Source organism: Haliotis rubra, unplaced genomic scaffold (assembly GCF_003918875.1).
Source record: "Haliotis rubra isolate DU_JTF1 unplaced genomic scaffold, ASM391887v1 Scf606, whole genome shotgun sequence".
In the NCBI taxonomy this organism is placed as follows: domain Eukaryota; kingdom Metazoa; phylum Mollusca; class Gastropoda; order Lepetellida; family Haliotidae; genus Haliotis; species Haliotis rubra.
This window is the reverse complement of record NW_025767309.1, coordinates 259,159-278,190: the sequence shown is the minus strand read 5'-3', so window position 1 is coordinate 278,190 and position 19,032 is coordinate 259,159. Positions and strand designations below refer to the sequence as shown.

Sequence of the window (19,032 nt, the reverse complement as noted above, 5' to 3'; positions counted from 1 at the left end):
GGTCCCCTGGAGTTAGTTATAGAGGTATTTTACTGTACTTCCTTTTTGACTGTGGATCATTTTTACCATGTTAAGTCCATTAAAATGTCAAGCAGAGACAATCGTTTATTTGTCTTTGGTAGGAAACAATTGCAGATCTAAAAGTGATCTAGTAGTTCTAGTAGTAGTTCTGGTAGTTAATGGTCATGTTTCAAGAGCTGATAAGTTATGATTTATCTGCAAAGAAGATGTGTCAATTTGTGTGGTTATGATTCAGTGAAATGTGAACACACTTCTTACTGGAAGTTATAGTGGACATTGACTCTCACCTGTAGTATTATCAATGATAATATTATGATCAATGACTAGGTACAATGTATATGTGAAAGTATATATATGCTCATCTAGCGCACTACTGGGAGAGATTGGGCGGCATAACTTAAGTGCAAATTAATTTTGCAAATGCGTTCGCTATTTGTGCAGACTGATCCGTATGAATACGAACAGATACATGCATGCTTGTTATACTGTGATGAAAGATCAAGATGAGCACGGCAGTACAAACTGGGTGTCGCACATCAGAATTCTACTTTTTAAAACTGGATTCTCATATATCTATATCGCCCAAGATTGTGGAGATATGAAATATTTTGTAAGATTGTTTGAACAGCGATGCATAGATATTCAGAATTTGTGTAAAAAAATGAATAGTTCAACATTTCTTTGCCACTATAGTTCTTATAAATCATTATTAACTACAGAATTATATTTATTATCAAATTCTATAGATAAAGATTTAACAGTTGTTCTCACGAAGTTTCGTATACTTTCTCATAACGTGAAGCTTCAGAACCAACGTTATAAGAAAAGTAAAGAAAGCGTTGACCGATCTGCCCTTACATGTGATAAGTGTGACAATATGGCTGTCGAAGATGAATTTCATTTCATTTTGGGTTGTCCTTACTATAATATTAGCCGAAATAAATTCATTCCAATATATTTTCATCTATACCCTTCCCGAGAAAAACTACAACAACTTATGTCTTCAACAAATGCTAATATTTTGAAGGGACCTGCATTGTATTTGAAAAGAAATCTTTATGCAAAATGATCCCCGTATTTTGCATAACATGATTTCATGTGTTATATGAACTGAATAATCATTTCTTGTGCAATATAACTATTTCTACATGTGTTAACATTGTACTTATCCCATATTTTGCAGTAACATGATTTCATGTGTTATTTAAAACGAATTATCATTTCTTGTACAATATCATTGTACTTATCAGAAATAACTTGTTAGCAGTAAGCATTCCACACAGAATTTTATAGTTCAACACAGTTTGTAATCTGAGCCACGAGGCCTCCAATACTGAATAAAGACTTAAAGACTGAAAGAATCTCACCTGTAGTATTATCAATAAGCATACTAGGTACAATATATATTAGATAGTGAGTCATATAATGCATACAAATGTCAATGATAAATATGGGATGATGTTCTACTTTTTCATTAACAATGTATATTGCATCCCATATGGAGTAATGTTCCAGGCACTGCAATAATTTTTTGTTCATTATGTTGATGTATTTCACACACGTTTTAGATTTAAATTTATGCTTTTGTGTCTATTTTGCTGAATTAGTTGTTTTCTCCAGTTCCAAGGTCAAGTTCAAGTAAAGAGGAATGCCTTTACATGAGCACATAACCCCAGTTCTATACATGTAACCAGTTCCTAAGCAACATACGTATTTATGTGCTTACTTCGACACACCCTTTTCACTTTGTCAGCCAAGACTTTTATATGGATATTATAATAATAATGATTTTAAGCCAAGTAGATTAGCATGGTAGTTTATCTCCCGATTTGAATGACAAGGTGCTTGCGTGTATGTAAGATACAGTCCAACCTAATTCAACTGACTCCTTCTGTGTGGTGACCAAACACATATCAACAGTTTACTTCCTATGGTGGAGGGAGAGTTTGACCTCCACACTTGTGTGAAGAGAGAATGTCCACAGTGACAAGAGTATTACCCTACTGTCCTTGTATTTATTGAGTACTTCATGTATCAGAAGAAATGAGGGTTGCTTGGAAGGGACTCCAAGAATCGCTGCATTTTATCTCCCCGATTTGAAAAACGAGGCGTGATATAGCAATCATAAGTGCTTGTTGAAGCCCAAGGACAAGGTGAACAGATGTCTGCATATATAGTGTTAGAGGGAGTACATATTGTCAAAGGCTTATGGACATTATCTTAAACATTTGATGTTTATTTTGAAATGCATAACTGTGAAACAATTTCACAGTGTTTGTGATTTGGTCACGTATAATGTAGGTTTGTGTAAATCTTGTTTTGTTTTTGAGCAGTTCACAGAGCGTATGAACATGATGAATGTCACTAATAAATGAACATTTAAATGAATACTAGGGCTGGCTAGAAATACATGCTGATTTTTTTCAGACTCTTTTGACATTTTGCTCAAAGTTACTTTTCCTCTATTTTTTTAGCGATAATATACTATGATATTTAGTTAATGATTATGAATCTCTTTGATCAATATCAATAGACAGCCCTAGTGAATACTATGTTGCAGTTAACTGTAATCAGGACTGATTGGAAACAGAAATACTAACATCAAATTATCCATACATTCTTCACATAATGTTTACACAAAGAAATTCTGTATTATTGAAACTTTCGGTCTCAGATTTTCTCCATTTTTGTGATATTTTTCATTGGTTAAACTCTCACTATCAATATAGCTTGATTGTTCTTTCCATTTGTGGTTTTACATTCAGGAACAGCTTGACAGAATTTTGTTGAGTGAGGAATATACGATATCTTGTGAGTGTGTTTGCTGCTGTCGTTATCAATATCATCAGATTGTGACTTTCCATTTTTTTATATTACATTCAGGAACAGATGTACAGAATTGTGTCTGATGAGGAATATAAGATAATTTAGCTTGTGAGTGTGTTTGCTGCTGTTGTTGTTATCAATATCATCAGATTGTGACTTTCCATTTTTTTATATTACATTCAGGAACAGATGTACAGAATTGTGTCGGATGAGGAATATAACTTATATATAAGATCATTTAGCTTGTGAGTGTGTTTGCTGCTGTTGTTGTTATCAATATTGTCAGATTGTGACTTTCCATTTGTAGTATTACATTCAGGAACAGATTCACTAAATTTGTGAGGTTAGGAATATAAGTCATCTTGTGAGTGTGTTATCGTACCGTCAATATCATCAGATACTACCTTCAGGAACAGATGAACAGAATTTGTCAGATGAGGAATATAAGATAGTTTGTGAGTGTGATTTGTTGCATCTAGATTATGAGTGAGCACTTCAGTGTGTTTGCTGTTGCTGTCACTTGGCCGATTACTGTCATGAGTTGGATATGTTTATCCGCTTTTCTATCCCAATCTCTCTTTGATGTTGAGATTTTGTGAACATGATCATGTTTTTTCCGGATGAAAACTTGATGTATTTTTCTCAAGCAATATACCTGTTGTGTATAGAATGAAATGCAAATACAGTGTTGACATGATTGATCAACATGATCAACCAGCCTGTCAAAATGATAGTTGTTGTTATGAAAAATAGCAACATTCTCAAACTGAGGAAAGTCGATATCCATCAAATCTGATGTAACATTTGCTTTTGTTCTTTGTACACGGAATCTTTTTTATCAAATACCAAACTTATTGTTATGAACAAGTATGAGCTAATCGGGTAACACTATACATCACAATGTGGCATTTTATTTGCTTTTAGCTGTAAATGCAAGGCCTTTTTTCAGTCACTAGCCGTCAGGAATGGTTAAAATTGGTCTTCAGCAACCCAAGCTTGTCACATGTGGTGGTTTCTAGGATGAGGTGGTCAGACTTGTTGACATGGATGATGCAAATGTATATTGTGAATCACTGTATTTCCTTGTCCGGTCTTGATATTTTTTTATGGCAGTTGTATTGCTGGAATATTGCTAAGTGTAGCGTTAAACAAACAAAATATTTACATAATCAACATTTGAATTAGTACAATAAAGGTGTGAACCTAGCATTCACAAGGTCCTTAAAGTTTTTGGCAAAAGTATGCAAGAATATTCAACATTGATGACAATAACATTTGGATTATGACAACTCCCCAATCCTTAAATTATAACACTTATTTGCTGGACTGCCACTCCTCCCCATGTGGAGCCCCATCGGTGACCTAGGTCACAGACCAGGAACTGCTGAGTCACTTCAGTCAAGTCCTGAATACATAACTGTCTTCGGGTCAAGGGACAATGGAGGGTTATATGAAGTTTACTGGACCATTTTCAGTAGAAACATGATAACATAATATGATGTTTGTCATTTGTATTAACAGTGTGGTAACTAATTTAACCTTTGTTTAGGCTATTGAGTGATAATGCAGTGGAAAATGCTTTGTCTGATTGGTGATGTGTGTTTGTTTTTTTGTAAATATTGTTACTAACTTAACATATTATCTTAAGTCAAAAATAAGATGATGATAAGTTTGTGTATCTGAACAAGCTAAATAGTGATAATCAAACGTATTATATGTTTGGCTTGTTGGTCAAACAATACAGGAAGAAAACAATAGCCAGCTGTTTCATATTGTTTACAGTTGACATGGTAACAGGAACATACCAGTAGGTCATGTTTGATCTCGGAGATGAATAGCAAGACCATCGATGTATTTCATATTGAAACTTCATATTTCAGTTAAGGTGTGGAATTAGGTACTTAAAGACATGTTAATGTGGGCCTGTTTTCATGATCGTTCAGTTGACCCCATGTTTCATTTTGGGATCGTCTGTCGACTGACAAACTGTGGAATTACAGAAGTGTAGCTGGCACAATGATGATAGTAATTAGTTTCACCACAGTTATTGGATGAATGTGTCAGTGATAAGGTTTGTATAGATAGGCAGTTGATCAGTTCAAAGGTTTATGTGTTTATATGTAAAATTATTTCTTTTAAATAGCAGTAGATAGTGTTCATAGTGTACATAGTGTTTGTTTTCAAACTATTTTTGTGTTGATTCTAAATCTGTTTTAAATCCAGGTTTTTTAAAGACTGCAATGTTGATGTTAGTTAGATGGAGGAATCAAAAAGCCATTCGTAAGATATTGCTGATAGATAGAAGTAAATGAAAACTTGGTTCTAGACTATATTTGGTATGAATACACTATGAGGTGAATATGATCATGATGATACATATCACGAATAAAGGGTAACCAATATGTATTCATGAATACTCCATGTTTCATATAAAAGAATTAGGTCAAATAAAAAAAATGTGGTTCCGATTACACCTCTTTAAAATTTAGGGTAGGTAGGTAGGAATTTTTTTTTACACATGTTTTTTAGAAGGAAAGTACAAACTAATAACACATGTATCAATGTGTAATTATTTATTCAATCAGGCTTGCAGCCATCATATCAATCTTCTCTATCAGAATGACGCTGGGGAAAAACAATGCTATCTGAAAGCTTATTTTATTCAGTCCACTTAAAAAAAATAGGGTCGGCACCAGAATTCAAGGGTCGGTCAGGTAATCAGAACCACAAGGGTTTTTTTAGGCCTTAGAAAACAACAACATATCATGTAATTGCTTAGGTTGAAACAATTCAGTAATATATTTTTAAAAAGCAAATAAGCAATGCATTGGGACAAGGTGCTTTTGTAGCCTTATGACAGTATTATATAAGGTACTGCATGGGATTATGTGTATCCACCTTAGAAAAATAACAGATAAGTTGCAAGTGAAAATAGCACTCTTTTAATAAATATCCCTTAATCATGTTAATATAACGAATATGTGACTGAATTGTAACAGTATTCCAGACACATTGCTATAGAGCAATTTGTTTTGTATGTCTTTTTTACTCGTTTACAAACTATTTGTTTAAGTTGATCAGTAATAGGGAACAGTAGGGAGGCCTAGTGGTTAAAGTTTTCGCTCGTCATTCCAAAGACCCGGGTTTGATTCCCCACATGGGTGCAATGTGTGAAGCCCATTTCTTGTGTCCCCTGCCGTGATATTGTTGGAATATTGCTAAAAGAGGCATAAAACCATACCCACTTACTGGTCAGTTATAGCAGATGACTTCAGACTTGCAAGTAATAGCTCTTCCCAATATCAGTGGTGGTTTAATTCCACCAGTACCATTGAAACACAAAGTTTACCTGTCCAGTGGATGGTCATATTTCATATGTAATAATATATTTTACTGGTATCTCAAAGATGTGTCATTATTCATATGAAACTAAATACGTTCAAGGCAATAGACCAGGGGTGGAAATAACCCACTGCCCGACGTCTCAGTCCAGTGTTGTTGTCTGTCGGGCAAGCAAATTTGTATGTCACACTACCAGTGTCCAGTTGACTTTCCAATGTTAATTATGTTGTTTATTTTAAAAAATCAACAAGAAAACGGCCGGTATAGTGGAAAAATTATCATGGCAAGTGATTTTACATGTGCCACTGTTCCGGAGTACACTAGCAATTTTAAAGTTATTTCCACCCCTGTAGACAACAGGAAAATAGATGCTTCATGACTTTTTGATTCTGTCAAATTTGGAACTTGTAACTATTGACACGGTAAGATTTCCACGAAGCCAGTCCTGTGGGCTGGGAAATCCTTATTTCAAGTCTGCCACCCTGGTGACATGTAAATCAGATAGACGTGACATACGATTTGTGCTTTGTATCCTTGTGTTTGTTCAAAGGCACAGACTAGTTTCAGACCTGATTTATTATCTATGTATTTTTGTCTCAAGTTTGTACAATTTATGAGGCCATCACAGGACATCTATTGTGAAATTGCTCTGATAATACGGAACATGCTGAAACTAGCACTGTAGCAGTTCCCAGTCATTCTGTGATCAATTGGACATGGTTTTGCAGTGCAAACCACTATAAAAATGTCTTTGCTACATGTGTTTGAAGGAAACTATTGATGTTGGGATATGAGATAAAGCTTGTCCTTGATCTGTGCTCAGCAGTTTGTCAAGTTCTTAAATATTGAAATAATTTTTTTTCACAGGCTTTTGAAAAGGGCAGGAGCTTTGATGGCATGCCTGAAAGAAAAGTCTGAGACGGAAACAGTATCATTAAACTTCTCTTACTTATTGTGGTGAGTATCCATCTTGCATTATATGTAGTCATGTGATCTGTTGACCACTGTCGTTTAATCAGGAAACAAATTCTGTTGCACCTGGAGGTGTCATTGTTTGGAGTGAGTGAGTGAGTTTAGTTTTATGCCACACTCGGCAATATTCCAGCTATATTGCAGCTGTCTGTAGATAATTGAGTCTGGACCAGACAATCCAGTGATCAACAGCATGAGCATCGATGTACGCAACTGGGATACAATGATATGTGTCAACCATGTCAACGAGCCTGAATACCTCATCCTATCTGATTCTAACCCGGATCTTTAGGGTCCATTGTTTGGATACTTTAGTGTCATCTTATATCAGCTGAAAACTGTATCTGTAATTTTTTTTAATTCTTTTCAATCATTCTGTATGTATATGAATACCAATGTGGGCAATTAATAGATTTAATGCTAAATAAGAAGTTGGCTGATCCATTAAATTTTCTGCCATCTGCTTGTCCATTGTTACCAAGGTAATCTTAACGGATCTAAACATTTCTTTGGCAATAAATAGTAATATTAATAGTAGTTATATTGTGCATTTATCCATGCACATTGCATGCTCAAACATATTACCCCAGGTCAACGAGTACAGAACACTCCCTGGGGAGAATACAACCGGTCGCCTGTCAGGCTCTCAAGGTTCAAATTCAGACTACCATTATATCACACCAGGTACCCATTTTACAGCAGGGTGGACAGAGGCAATTTTGAACAAACTCACTTGCCTAAGGTGAAACCACATGTATCCAATGTGCTTCATTGTGGGGCAGGACTGAAGTTCTAGAAACTCTCAGGAGTCAAAATGCCAACGACAGTCACCCATCCAAGGACTGTCCATGCTCCACGTTGCTTAACTTCAGCTGATTGTGACCTGAGTTCTGTGCACAGGACCACACACCACCATGATTGATTATCAATGATTAATCATCAATATTCGTTAATTTGTATCGATATGGTATCTACATAAAAACATAAATGACACATCGATATCACAATATATGATGACATCAGTAGCTGTTCTTTGTATTACATTTGCTTGGGACTTGTGTAGGGCTTGTTGGGTATCTGATAAGGCCTAAAAAAAAAAGCTTGTGGTTCCGATTTCCCGACCGACCCTAAATATTCCCGCTGAGCCTAACGATTTTACTCACCACATAATAAATTAAATTTATTTTCTGACACATGAGTGACATGAGTAATGTAAAAATATTTTGCCAAAAAACCCAACCCTACCTACCCTAGTTCTGAAATGTAGGAAATCGGAACCATAACATTTATTTTTTTGGCCTAACTGGACCAGGTTCTAGGAGAACAGTGAAATAACTTGAACTGCGTGGGAGTTGGTATAAATGTCAGGTTGCATTTTGCAGTTTCAGGTTGCACCATGCAAGTTTTAAATGCTCAAGGGGCAATGGGGTAGCCTAGTGGTTAAAGTGTCCACTCATTGCGCTGATGACCGGGGTTTGATTCCCCACATGTAAACAATGTGTGAAGCCCGATTCTGGTGTACCCGCCGTGATATTGCTGGAATATTGCTAAAAGTGGCATAGAACCCAACTCACTCATTCACTAAATGCTCAAATTGAGACATAGGAAAGTTAAGTTGCAAAGCATTTTCATGGGATTACAACGTGTGTACATTATGGCAAGGTTGTTAGTGCAGCATGTTTTCCAGTTCAGGAATATACTGTAATCCTAGTTATTTTCGCGTGGGATTAATTTTCGCGCTTTTAGCGCAAAAAGATTGTACGCCAATAATCATACCAAGCGAAATATTCATGATGAAGTCATGACAAATACTCAAGTAGGAACAACATGCAATTTGTGTATTCTCTCAGATAACAACATCAAAGCAATTATTCCCGGTCCATGTTTACAAATTATGTGATCAAACAATGTCAAGAAGTCCACAGATTTTCGCCTACCGGTAATTCCTCAACACAATGTACTTATTTCACAGCAATCACTTACATACTGCGTCTACTCCGTCTCGAAATGAAGTGTAGTTGACAGTAAATGGATACGCATACAAATTTTGTTTCGCCAAAAGTCATAATTAGTGTAGCTGGACGATCACATGTTGACAACAAACGACTTTCGTAGTGGAAATAGCGAGATCGTGCGAAACCTCATCGGTGACAGTTTAAATTGTTCCATGCATAAAAACTATCCGTCAATACACCAAAAAGCTGTCGCATAACCTTAGTTATGATTATAAATATTTTACATTTATAGAGCACAGCCTGCAATGAAAATGACACAAAACTAGAATATATTTCTCTTTAAAACACAATAGTTTGAGATACTATCTTTTTAAGATCACTGCATCAGAATTCATCTCGGAATATTATCGGGTACGTTTTAACTAAATCACTGGTAGGGGAACGTGTGCACTGTACAGCTGACTGCTATGTCTGGCGCTGTATATGAGACAATTACACACAGTAATCTTAGTACCTGCATATATGACAATGCTTAACAAAAAACAAACTAGAACTGAATAGGTAAATCATCTTTTCTAGCGATGTTTTATTGCAAATTTGACGTCTTTGGTCTTCTCTTGTATGTTCGTTCACGCGAAGTCATGTTAGCCACAAATCACAATGTTGACACAAGTATAATCCCGCCTCTCTCTGATTGTTTTAGTAAACACGATTCAATTATGGCGGCTAGCTTTGATCATTGCATGTCTATCGGTTGTGAAAACGTTGTGATGGATACCATCACTCAGGTGTTTGAAATGCACGAAAAAACACCTGCGCGAACAGGCCTTTTGTGAACTTTCCGCATAAATTGCACCCCGTGAAAATATATACGATTACAGTATTGGGGAAACATTTTGGACCAGCTTCTTGTAGCATCGTGAATCAAAATGTCAATACAGAGATATAGTTACCACGGCAATCTCTGTAATCAAAATAGTAGGGGTGGGTATTGCAGAGAATTTTCCTATTGCGATATATTGCGATGAGAAAGCATGTATTGTGATATGTATTGCAATATATTGCATGAAGTATTTTTAAACAAAAAAACTACTTATAATCGAGGTAATGCTTGATTTATAGAGCAAATACACACCAAAATCACTATGCTTGATTAAGCTTTAATAACAACTTTTATTCATGATTAAAAATAAAAATGTGAATAATATTTGGCACAAATGAAAAAAGGAAATATCCGAAGATTTCCGAGTGTAAGGAAGTTTTCCGAATGCAAGTCAAAATACCGTTTTTTTATCAGCATATCGCAATATGTATCGTTTTCATGTCTGAACCAGTAAATACCGGTAAACCGGTAATATTGCGCAGCCCTACAAAATAGACATCACTTGCAGATGAAGAATTGTTGTCCTGGTGTACTGGTCATTGCTTCATTGCCATCGGTGTCAGAACCTTGATTTGTGTGTAAATGTAGAGACAGAATCTCCTTCCTGCTATTGTATGGGATTTTCTGTTGACAACAGGAGCAGACTAGTGTTGTGTAGTGCAATCAATGTAATGGCACATTCTTGTCAAGGTGTTATGTTTATAGCCTGCCCCACCCAGGTCTTGCACCTGTGCCTGTTTTGTGTACTTGTGCGACAGAAGGTACACTCTTTGATTTGCCAGACATGTCCTTCCCTTCTGTCATAACCACACCTCACAATTTAGTCTGTCCATTGAGATACATGTATTGAAGCCAGGGCTCCAGATAATTTTTCAACATCAGGAGTATGTACTCTTTATTTTTTCAATACAGGAGTACTGGAAAACTTTAAGAGTACATTTAGAGTACTGAATGGGATTTAAAGGAGTATCAGTAATCTTGTGTTTCGTTTCATATATGCACCACAATATTGCAATAATCAATAAAACAATACGTTTTCAGATAAATACGTCTGTAAATGATTCTAAGACCGTACACCACTTCTGTGGTGTGTATCTCCTACGTTTTCTAAAAAATTTTCTACCATATCGTGCTTATTTTATGTCCGTACATACGCCGATACGACCCTTATCTGGAGCCCTGGAAGCACTTTTACGCATGTACTTATCTCAACTGCATTAAGGATAGTGAGTTTACCTATAGGCTCAAACATGTCATTGTATCCCAATTGTGTAGATCGATGCTGATGTTGTTGATCACTGGATTGTCTGGTTCAGGCGTGATTATGTACAGACCGCTGCCATACAGCTGGAATATTGCTGAGTACAGCGTTAAACAAACACGCAAACCTATAGGCTCACACACGTTGTACATGCATGACATGCTGTTCATGCATGATGTGATTAGATCTTGCTTTCAAAGGCAGTTGTGGTAAATGTACACCCTACCAATAGCTGCGACACATGATTAGTTCCCTCAGTTTTTGGTAGAAGTGTTTCTTGTTGAACAATCTAACATATGCCCGCAGTCATCCTTCACTATCAAGCGTCATGATAGCCTGAATTCAGTTAAACTGCATTGTAATCAAAATTATTTTCACCACAATCACATCTTTGTGTCATTGTCAATAGCAAATCAACGAAGCCAGGTAAATCGAGAGAAAATGTGCGTAGCTGATTGCTTTTCACGCTAAGTAAATGATACGAATGCACACAGTAATTGGCATCTAAGATGTTTTGCATAACTGTAAATACAATTGAAATGATAAATCGTCATGACTGAACAGTTTTTGACAGGACACAATATACACAAAATTGCAATTATAGTCAAGTGTGCTCAATGCACAAGAAAGTATGTTATTATCCAGTCTACATTCCACATTAGGAATAATGCTGCTGTCTGATAAAGTGGCATTCTTCTCTTTCTCATAGACTCACTTTCAGGCAAAGGATAATTGTATTTATATAAGTATGTCTCACAGTCCTTAAACCACATCAAATTTCTTTTCAAACAAACCCTTTCTACAATGCGGTAGTAGAGTCATTTGTATGGAGCTGCAGAAGGATCAGTCACATTAGCTGCCTACTGGTCCATACATGGCTTGTTCGTCAAAAGTTGCTGGAATATTGCTAAAAGCGGCGTAAAACCACACTCAGTCAGTCAGTCAGTCAGTGTTTGTCAAAAACTAACGTGCAGATATGTTTCATCATGCACACATCATAGCAGTTACATTTGAATTTTTCTCAATGACTTAATTTTTAAACAGAGAACAAATATATATAAAAAATAATTTATGCAAGCATTCTCTTTCAAAACAGTTTCTGGTAGATTGCAGTTATTATGATCATGGACAAAATATAGAGAACCTCACCCAAGTGTCTACTGATATCAATTATATCAGCACAAGTTGATAAAGTTACAAATGTCCGAGGCTTGTAGCTATCTCTAGTTCTGGATCATTCTATGATGATGGGGTAGACTAGTGGTTAAACATTTGCTCGTTCTATATCCCATATCATTTCAATTCAATCCATCAAATCACTCATACTTATGCTGTGGTATGATCATTTAAGTTTACCTCTGTATTTATCAATTGTATTTATTCGACAGTTCTGACTTAGCATGACTAGTATGACAGGTATTTCGAGGCCTTCTAGCTGAGTTGAAACAGTGTATGATAACTGTATTTCCTCATGTAAATGCCTGAGATTATATTTTCTCAGACCATTTTTCTACCAGTGTTTAATTGCAAGCACTGATACTAGTGATAACTAAAAACTACCTGGTGTTTAACTGAGGCCCAGCATTTTATCAAAACCCCATGCTGATTTGATGGATGCTCAGCATTTAAACAAGGAAATAGGTAAAGGTCTTGAGCACAAATCTCTGATATACATAGTCCACTATGGGGAATAATTTTTCTGTTTGGTAGATCAGCAATGTTCAAGCTGTTAGTGACGCAAGACAGAGATTAGGTTCATATCGATAACAGATTTCACATTCCATACTAACCCCTGTCTGTGTGCTCTCATGACTGTTTCCTTATGGTTGAAATAATGTACATTGTTTGTATGCTGAGTAGGATTAGCTCGTCAGTAGGTTACTAGTACACTCTGTGGAAATATCTCTGGATTAAACGATTTTATAAATATTCTGTCTGGTCTCCAAAACAGAAATGTCCTTGTGAAGTATGATTGTCTGGAAGGAAGATACAATGATACTATTTGAAGGTTGTATCATATTTTGTAATATTTTGTTGATCTGAACAGTGCCTTTTCTATTAAGAATTTTATATTCACTATTGTTTCAATTTTTCCAGGAACATTCCAGGTATATCTGCTATGTTTCTGTGTGTTTTTTTCTGAATAGCATGTATGTGTTTGAAACCAATATCATCCAAATTTGGATACAATTTTAGTTCTATCAAAATGTCTGTCCAAATGTATGTATGCTCATTCACTTTCGTCATCACATTCACTGTAGCAATGTGTGTTAGTCATGTCAAGGCATATGATTTTGTGTTTTGACTACCGACGGATACATGCCACTCATCATGGCTACAGGATAGCACACGAGGATATGGGAGGAGACAAGTCACCATTTTTCACTCCATCCCACACAGCCATAGCTCCGTTTCCTGGTTCTGTTATACCTTACGAAATATCTTCATCATACAACTTTGATCTTTGATATTGCGCCCTGGCTGTACAAAGTGTGGGGGCGGTGAGGTAGCCTAGTGGTTAAAGCTTTGTTCTCCACATGGGTACAATGTGTGAAGTTCATTTCTAGTGTCTCCCCTTCATGATATTGCTGGAATACTGCTGAAAGCGGAGTAAAACTAAAATCACTCACTCACTCACGATGAAGCGATGTTAGCACTAAGGTGATCGTAGCTCCCATACCTTAACATAGAGTTACGACAGTTGTGACGCCAAGGTTGTGTGTACAATGGCACTCAGGTCAATAACCTAAGATATTACTTACCTGTCATTATTAATCAGAACTCCATATAAGCTGGGTATTGGTATGAAATATGCAAACTCAGGAAGAAATTTGATAACCTGTAGTATAACAGCAATTTGCACAATTACCCAGTGAAGTTTTTCAGCTTTGCGATATCTTATGGCTCTATTTTTACTCGCAGAATGCCGCCATCACATATTTGAACCCTACTGCTGTGAATGTTTGAAAATGGGCAATATTACATTTAATGTCATGCTGGTGTATAACACTATTACGACGTTATATAGCATGTGACTCCAACACATACCAAGTAGAAGTTACCTGAAACACCACAAAAGTAGAATTATTTTCAAAAGGTGAACTCATTGGTTTACAAAACTCAAAAGACTGGACCCAACAGAATAAACATGTATTTGCTGCTATAGTATTTGAACAGAGTCCCAGTAAATCTTAGACCTTTAACTTTGGTGCTGTGACAAGAACCCAGTAACTTACAAGCCCTTAATTTCTACCACTGATAGATGTCCCTGTTACTAGTGCTAGATGACTTTATGGGTGGTGGGGTAGAATAGTGGTTAAAGCGTCACGCTGAAGATCCTGGTTCAATTCCCCACATGGGTACAATGGGTGAAGCCCATTTTTGGTGTCCCCCTGCTGTGATTTTGCTGGAATATTGCTAAAAGCAGCATTAAACATACTCATTCACTGACTGACTGACTATATGACTTTATGCTGTTATATGAATAAAGTATACCTGTAACATGCAAGAACAGAAACACACTTGCATAGTCCAAGAATAGAGATTATGAGGAAAGTTATGGCTGTAGATAAGGATTCAGGTTATGTACATAGTAGATTACTTGATCCGGTATCACAATTCAATCACGTACACCGTCGTCGCCACAGCTGATTGTGAAAAGTGCCTAGTCATTTTACTCTTTGGAGTCAGTACTCTTTGCTGCTAGTGAGGTGTTAGGCCGTGTCTCTGTCCAGACTGTCCATCGCAGTGGCCATGACTTATGGGATAACATGAGTGAAAATGGGGGGAACGATTGTTGGGATGAGAACAGAGGGTTTTCAGTGACAAAGAGAAGACGGACTTCTTCTGCATGTGAGACCACAGCAATGAGAGTGCCAGACACAGGTAGTGGATCGTTAACCTGGATACACTTTCAGTCGTTCACGCATCGCTGAATTCTTTCTTTGACCATGATCTTGCAAATTTTGGGTGTTTTTGTTTTCCTTCAGCTCAATGGGTTGTCTGTTTAAAAAATTGCTATTCATCAGGCTGATTCAGCTTAATTCTGTATCGTGTGTATGGTTCCCATTTTTAAAGGTTGCAGCCATGTATAAGGGATGCACTTTCATGTGAAATGCTTTTATGTGAATTATAGATATTATCTGTTGAATTTATGTCGAAAGGCTTTTAACCTTTTTGTAGGAGTAATAGGGGCTTTTCCAACCATAGCATGAATACAAGTTGACAAAATTTATAATAAACAAATTTTATTATATTTCTCTTTCGTATTAGGACTCCAACCCTGTGTTAGTTATTCCTTCATCTGTGCCAGAGTATTACGTTTTGTTTGAAAAGTATATTAATTATCAACCAGTAATAAAATTGTTTATTTCATATTTCATTGGTAATATGAGAGGGTAGAGCAGTCCTTAACACTTTTTGTGCAGTATACATATTATCATGTGCATTTGTGATCATTAAACTGATAATGATTCAAGTAATAGATATTTTTTAATTTTTGTTTCTCAAAAATAATAAGGACACAGTGTTTAATAAACCCTCAACCATTTTATAAACTTTCAGATAACTGTGCTTTGTAGTAAATAATGGTTGTTATGGCAACAGTTATACAACAGCTCCTCTCAATATCAATAACATGTATTTTCCCATTGTAATCTAAATGAAATAATTAGTAGATTTATAGCTGTAAATAGAACTGTAATAGACATGATAGAAACTACTATTTCCATTAATGGGTTTGGTTTCTTCATTGTAAATATTTGTAAATGTTTTTTTAGGTAAATATTGAAATCTGTTTTACATTGTGTGCTGTTAATTAAGCTCAGATGACGCTATTCACCATGACATTCAACCATGTTGAACACCTGTGATGAGTTAGTGCTGTGTTTGTTTCTCATTGAAGCTAGCAGAATCGATGAAAGTGCATGTTAATTGTTCTGTCAACAATGATCGATATGCACATCCCGCTCCACTGAGCTGAATGCGATGTCATTTTATCGCCCACTCTATCATGTTTGTCCAACATACCAGGTCATGAACTTATCAGCAGTTTCGGTGCAGGTGATTCTTCTAATGTTCCTCTGCATCAGGGGCGGTGGGGTAGCCTAGTGGTTAAAGCGTTGGCTCGTCACGCCGAAGACCCGGGTTCGATTCCCCACATGGGCACAATGTGTTAAGCCCATTTCTGGTGTCCCCCGCCGTGATATTGCTGGAATATTGCTAAAAGCAGCGTAAAACTAAACTCAGTCAGTCAGTCAGTCCTCTGCATCAGTTGCCACTTTCACAGAAGTCTTGTATCAGGAATGTTTGAAAAATGAGTCTGCTTTGCAGCCTGACTTGGCAATCATTTTTTGTATTTTGGTTATGAATTTAATTTTTTATTTTTTCAAATGGGACTTGATATAATCACATATACAAGGTGCCTTCCTGGAACCTTGGCCTCAGATAAACTGACCCCCGGTAAGCTGTTGAACACATACACTTGGAAAGGCTGTGCTATCATTATGACTCGGCAGTTTCTCGCCATTGTTTGTATTCGTCAATAAAGTCCTCGTCTGTGACACAGAGGGTCTAAACTATGTAGCACAAAGCAGTTGTTGTGATAGAAGTATGAACAGGTGAATCAAGAAATAGTACATTATTCATGGCTTCAAATGTATTTTTTTCATTTTCACATATGTTTGATCATGATTAGGAAATTTCCAGTGTGGTAGAGCTTTTCGAGGAATACCCATTGATAATATTTGACCTGACCTATCATAATGCGGATATTTTTTATAAGACACAATGTTTTGGTATTTTTTTTTCTCCATTTTTTATTCAAGGGCTTGCTTGAGAGGATTTACATGATATTTTGAATAGAATGGGTGTCATGTTACGAGGCAAGTATTAAAGGTGCAGTGGCAATGTTTGGAAACAACGTATATAATATTTTTTTTCTGTGCCTAAATAAATATCATACTGAATATCTTTGGTGCGCTCTTCTTGATGTTTATAAATAGTATTTTAGCCTGCCGTGTTATATATGCTTCACCAGCTTAGTTCAGTAGGTGTGTAATGTTCAGTGTGGGAGTGAGAAATATGTCAGGAATGAACACTATGTTGCGTTTGTCTTGTTCAGTAAACATAGATCAATAGTGTTAGTCATTACCGGTAGGCTCACTCTTATCAAGTTTACATGGTTATAGATATACACTTTATATATATACTTAAGCTCACTATATTACTTGTTTACAGATTTTCAAGTTCTCTATGTCATACTAGTAGATATTTCGTTGATATTAACAGTATGGATTAGTGTTGATGCGATCTACTCAACAGTCTCTGTTTTTAAAGGGCGGTGGGGTAGCCTAGTGGTTAAAGTGTTTGCTCGTCACATCAAAGACCTGGTTTGATTCCCCACATGGGTACAATGTGTGAAGTCCATTTCTGGTGTCCCCGCTGTTATATTTCTGGAGTATTGCTAAAAGCGGCGTAAAACCCAACTCACTCATTCACTCACTCACTGTGCTTTTCCCCCTGGCGAGAAGTGGGGTAGGGGATATTGGAATCGAGTATCTCTGTCTCTCCATCAGTGAGGTAAACACCTCACAGTCTAATGTGACCCATGGTGGGGATAATTATAACACTGTTTCCTTGTTTAATCAAATCTGCAATACATCATTCATGTGGTTCCAGAATTCAAACAATATTCCCAGAAACTGCTGATAATGGGAAGCTAGTATTCCGCTACCTATATACATTTCTCACCTATATGGGGTGGTGGGGTAGCCTAGTGGTTAAAGCGTTGGCTCGTCACCACGAAAGACCGGGTTCGATTCCCACATGGGCATAATTTGTGAAGCCCATTTCTGGTGTCCCCCGCCGTGATATTGCTGGAATATTGCTAAAAGCGGCTTAAAACTAAACTCAGTCAGTCAGTTCTCACCTATATACATTTCTTTCAACATTGTTTTTATTGCTTCTGCACAGTACTTGTTCCACCAAGGCCAGTGTAGAGTCAGGTTTCTCAACATTCCAATCACCTAAGCACTTCCCTCTGCCGCGGGAGTTTAATAACAAAACTAGTTTATCAAATGTTAATGTTTTGTATGAAACTGATTCCCTGCTGTTCTGTCCCCTCTTTGCACTAGCAATACTTACAAACATAACTATGATACAGCAGTTCTCTTTGTGAGTGCAATCTGTCTCTGTTCGTATCTCACATCACTAATGTTGTGGACTACGCTTGGTGTGTGTCACATTGACATATTGACTGATGACGTCAGACGTCTGTATGTGGCTCTCCTTGAATAATGTAATAGGATAATATGTAGATAATTTACTTTCTTAAAAATGTGTTTGATGTTGAACATTGTTCCATTGCCTTTCTGGAAACTCTGCCAAAGCAGTTACTAATATCAGTGGATAAAGAGTGTGATCTTGTGTGTTTACATTCCTAAACCCTGACTGACTGGATTAATGCTGTGATGTAACCGTGATATTGTTGACTGCTGTGTACAGCAGAATCAACTCCTACTCAGAATATTGCTTATCTCAAAGTACATCTTAAGTTAGTGCTTCACATCTATACTACTCGGGGCGGGGGTAGCCTAGTGGTTAAAGCGTTCGTTCGTCACACTGAAGGCCCGGGTTCGAATCCCCACATGGGTACAATGTGTGAAGCCCATATCTGGTGTTCCCCTGCCGTGATATTGCTGGAATATGGCTAAAAGCGGCGTAAAACTCAACTCACTCACTGTATGCTACTCAAATGAGGTTAACCCTTGTTA

The 19,032-nt window shown here is 36.8% G+C and overlaps 1 protein-coding gene across 2 annotated transcripts in view; it reads left to right on the top strand.

Moving 5' to 3' along the window:
- Positions 1–19,032, top strand: part of LOC124255695 (kelch-like ECH-associated protein 1) — a 65,490-nt gene that overhangs the window by 4,031 nt on the left and 42,427 nt on the right. Inside the window, exon 2 of one of the 2 annotated variants that reach the window (XM_046689599.1) lies at positions 7,057–7,146. Coding sequence is in view for 1 of the 2 variants with exons in the window: in XM_046689594.1 (XP_046545550.1) it covers positions 15,031–15,145 (115 nt within the window). In the remaining variant the exon portion in view is untranslated. Of the gene's footprint in view, positions 1–7,056; positions 7,147–14,977; positions 15,146–19,032 lie in introns of those variants that run through there. The other variant, XM_046689594.1, reaches the window with a different exon arrangement.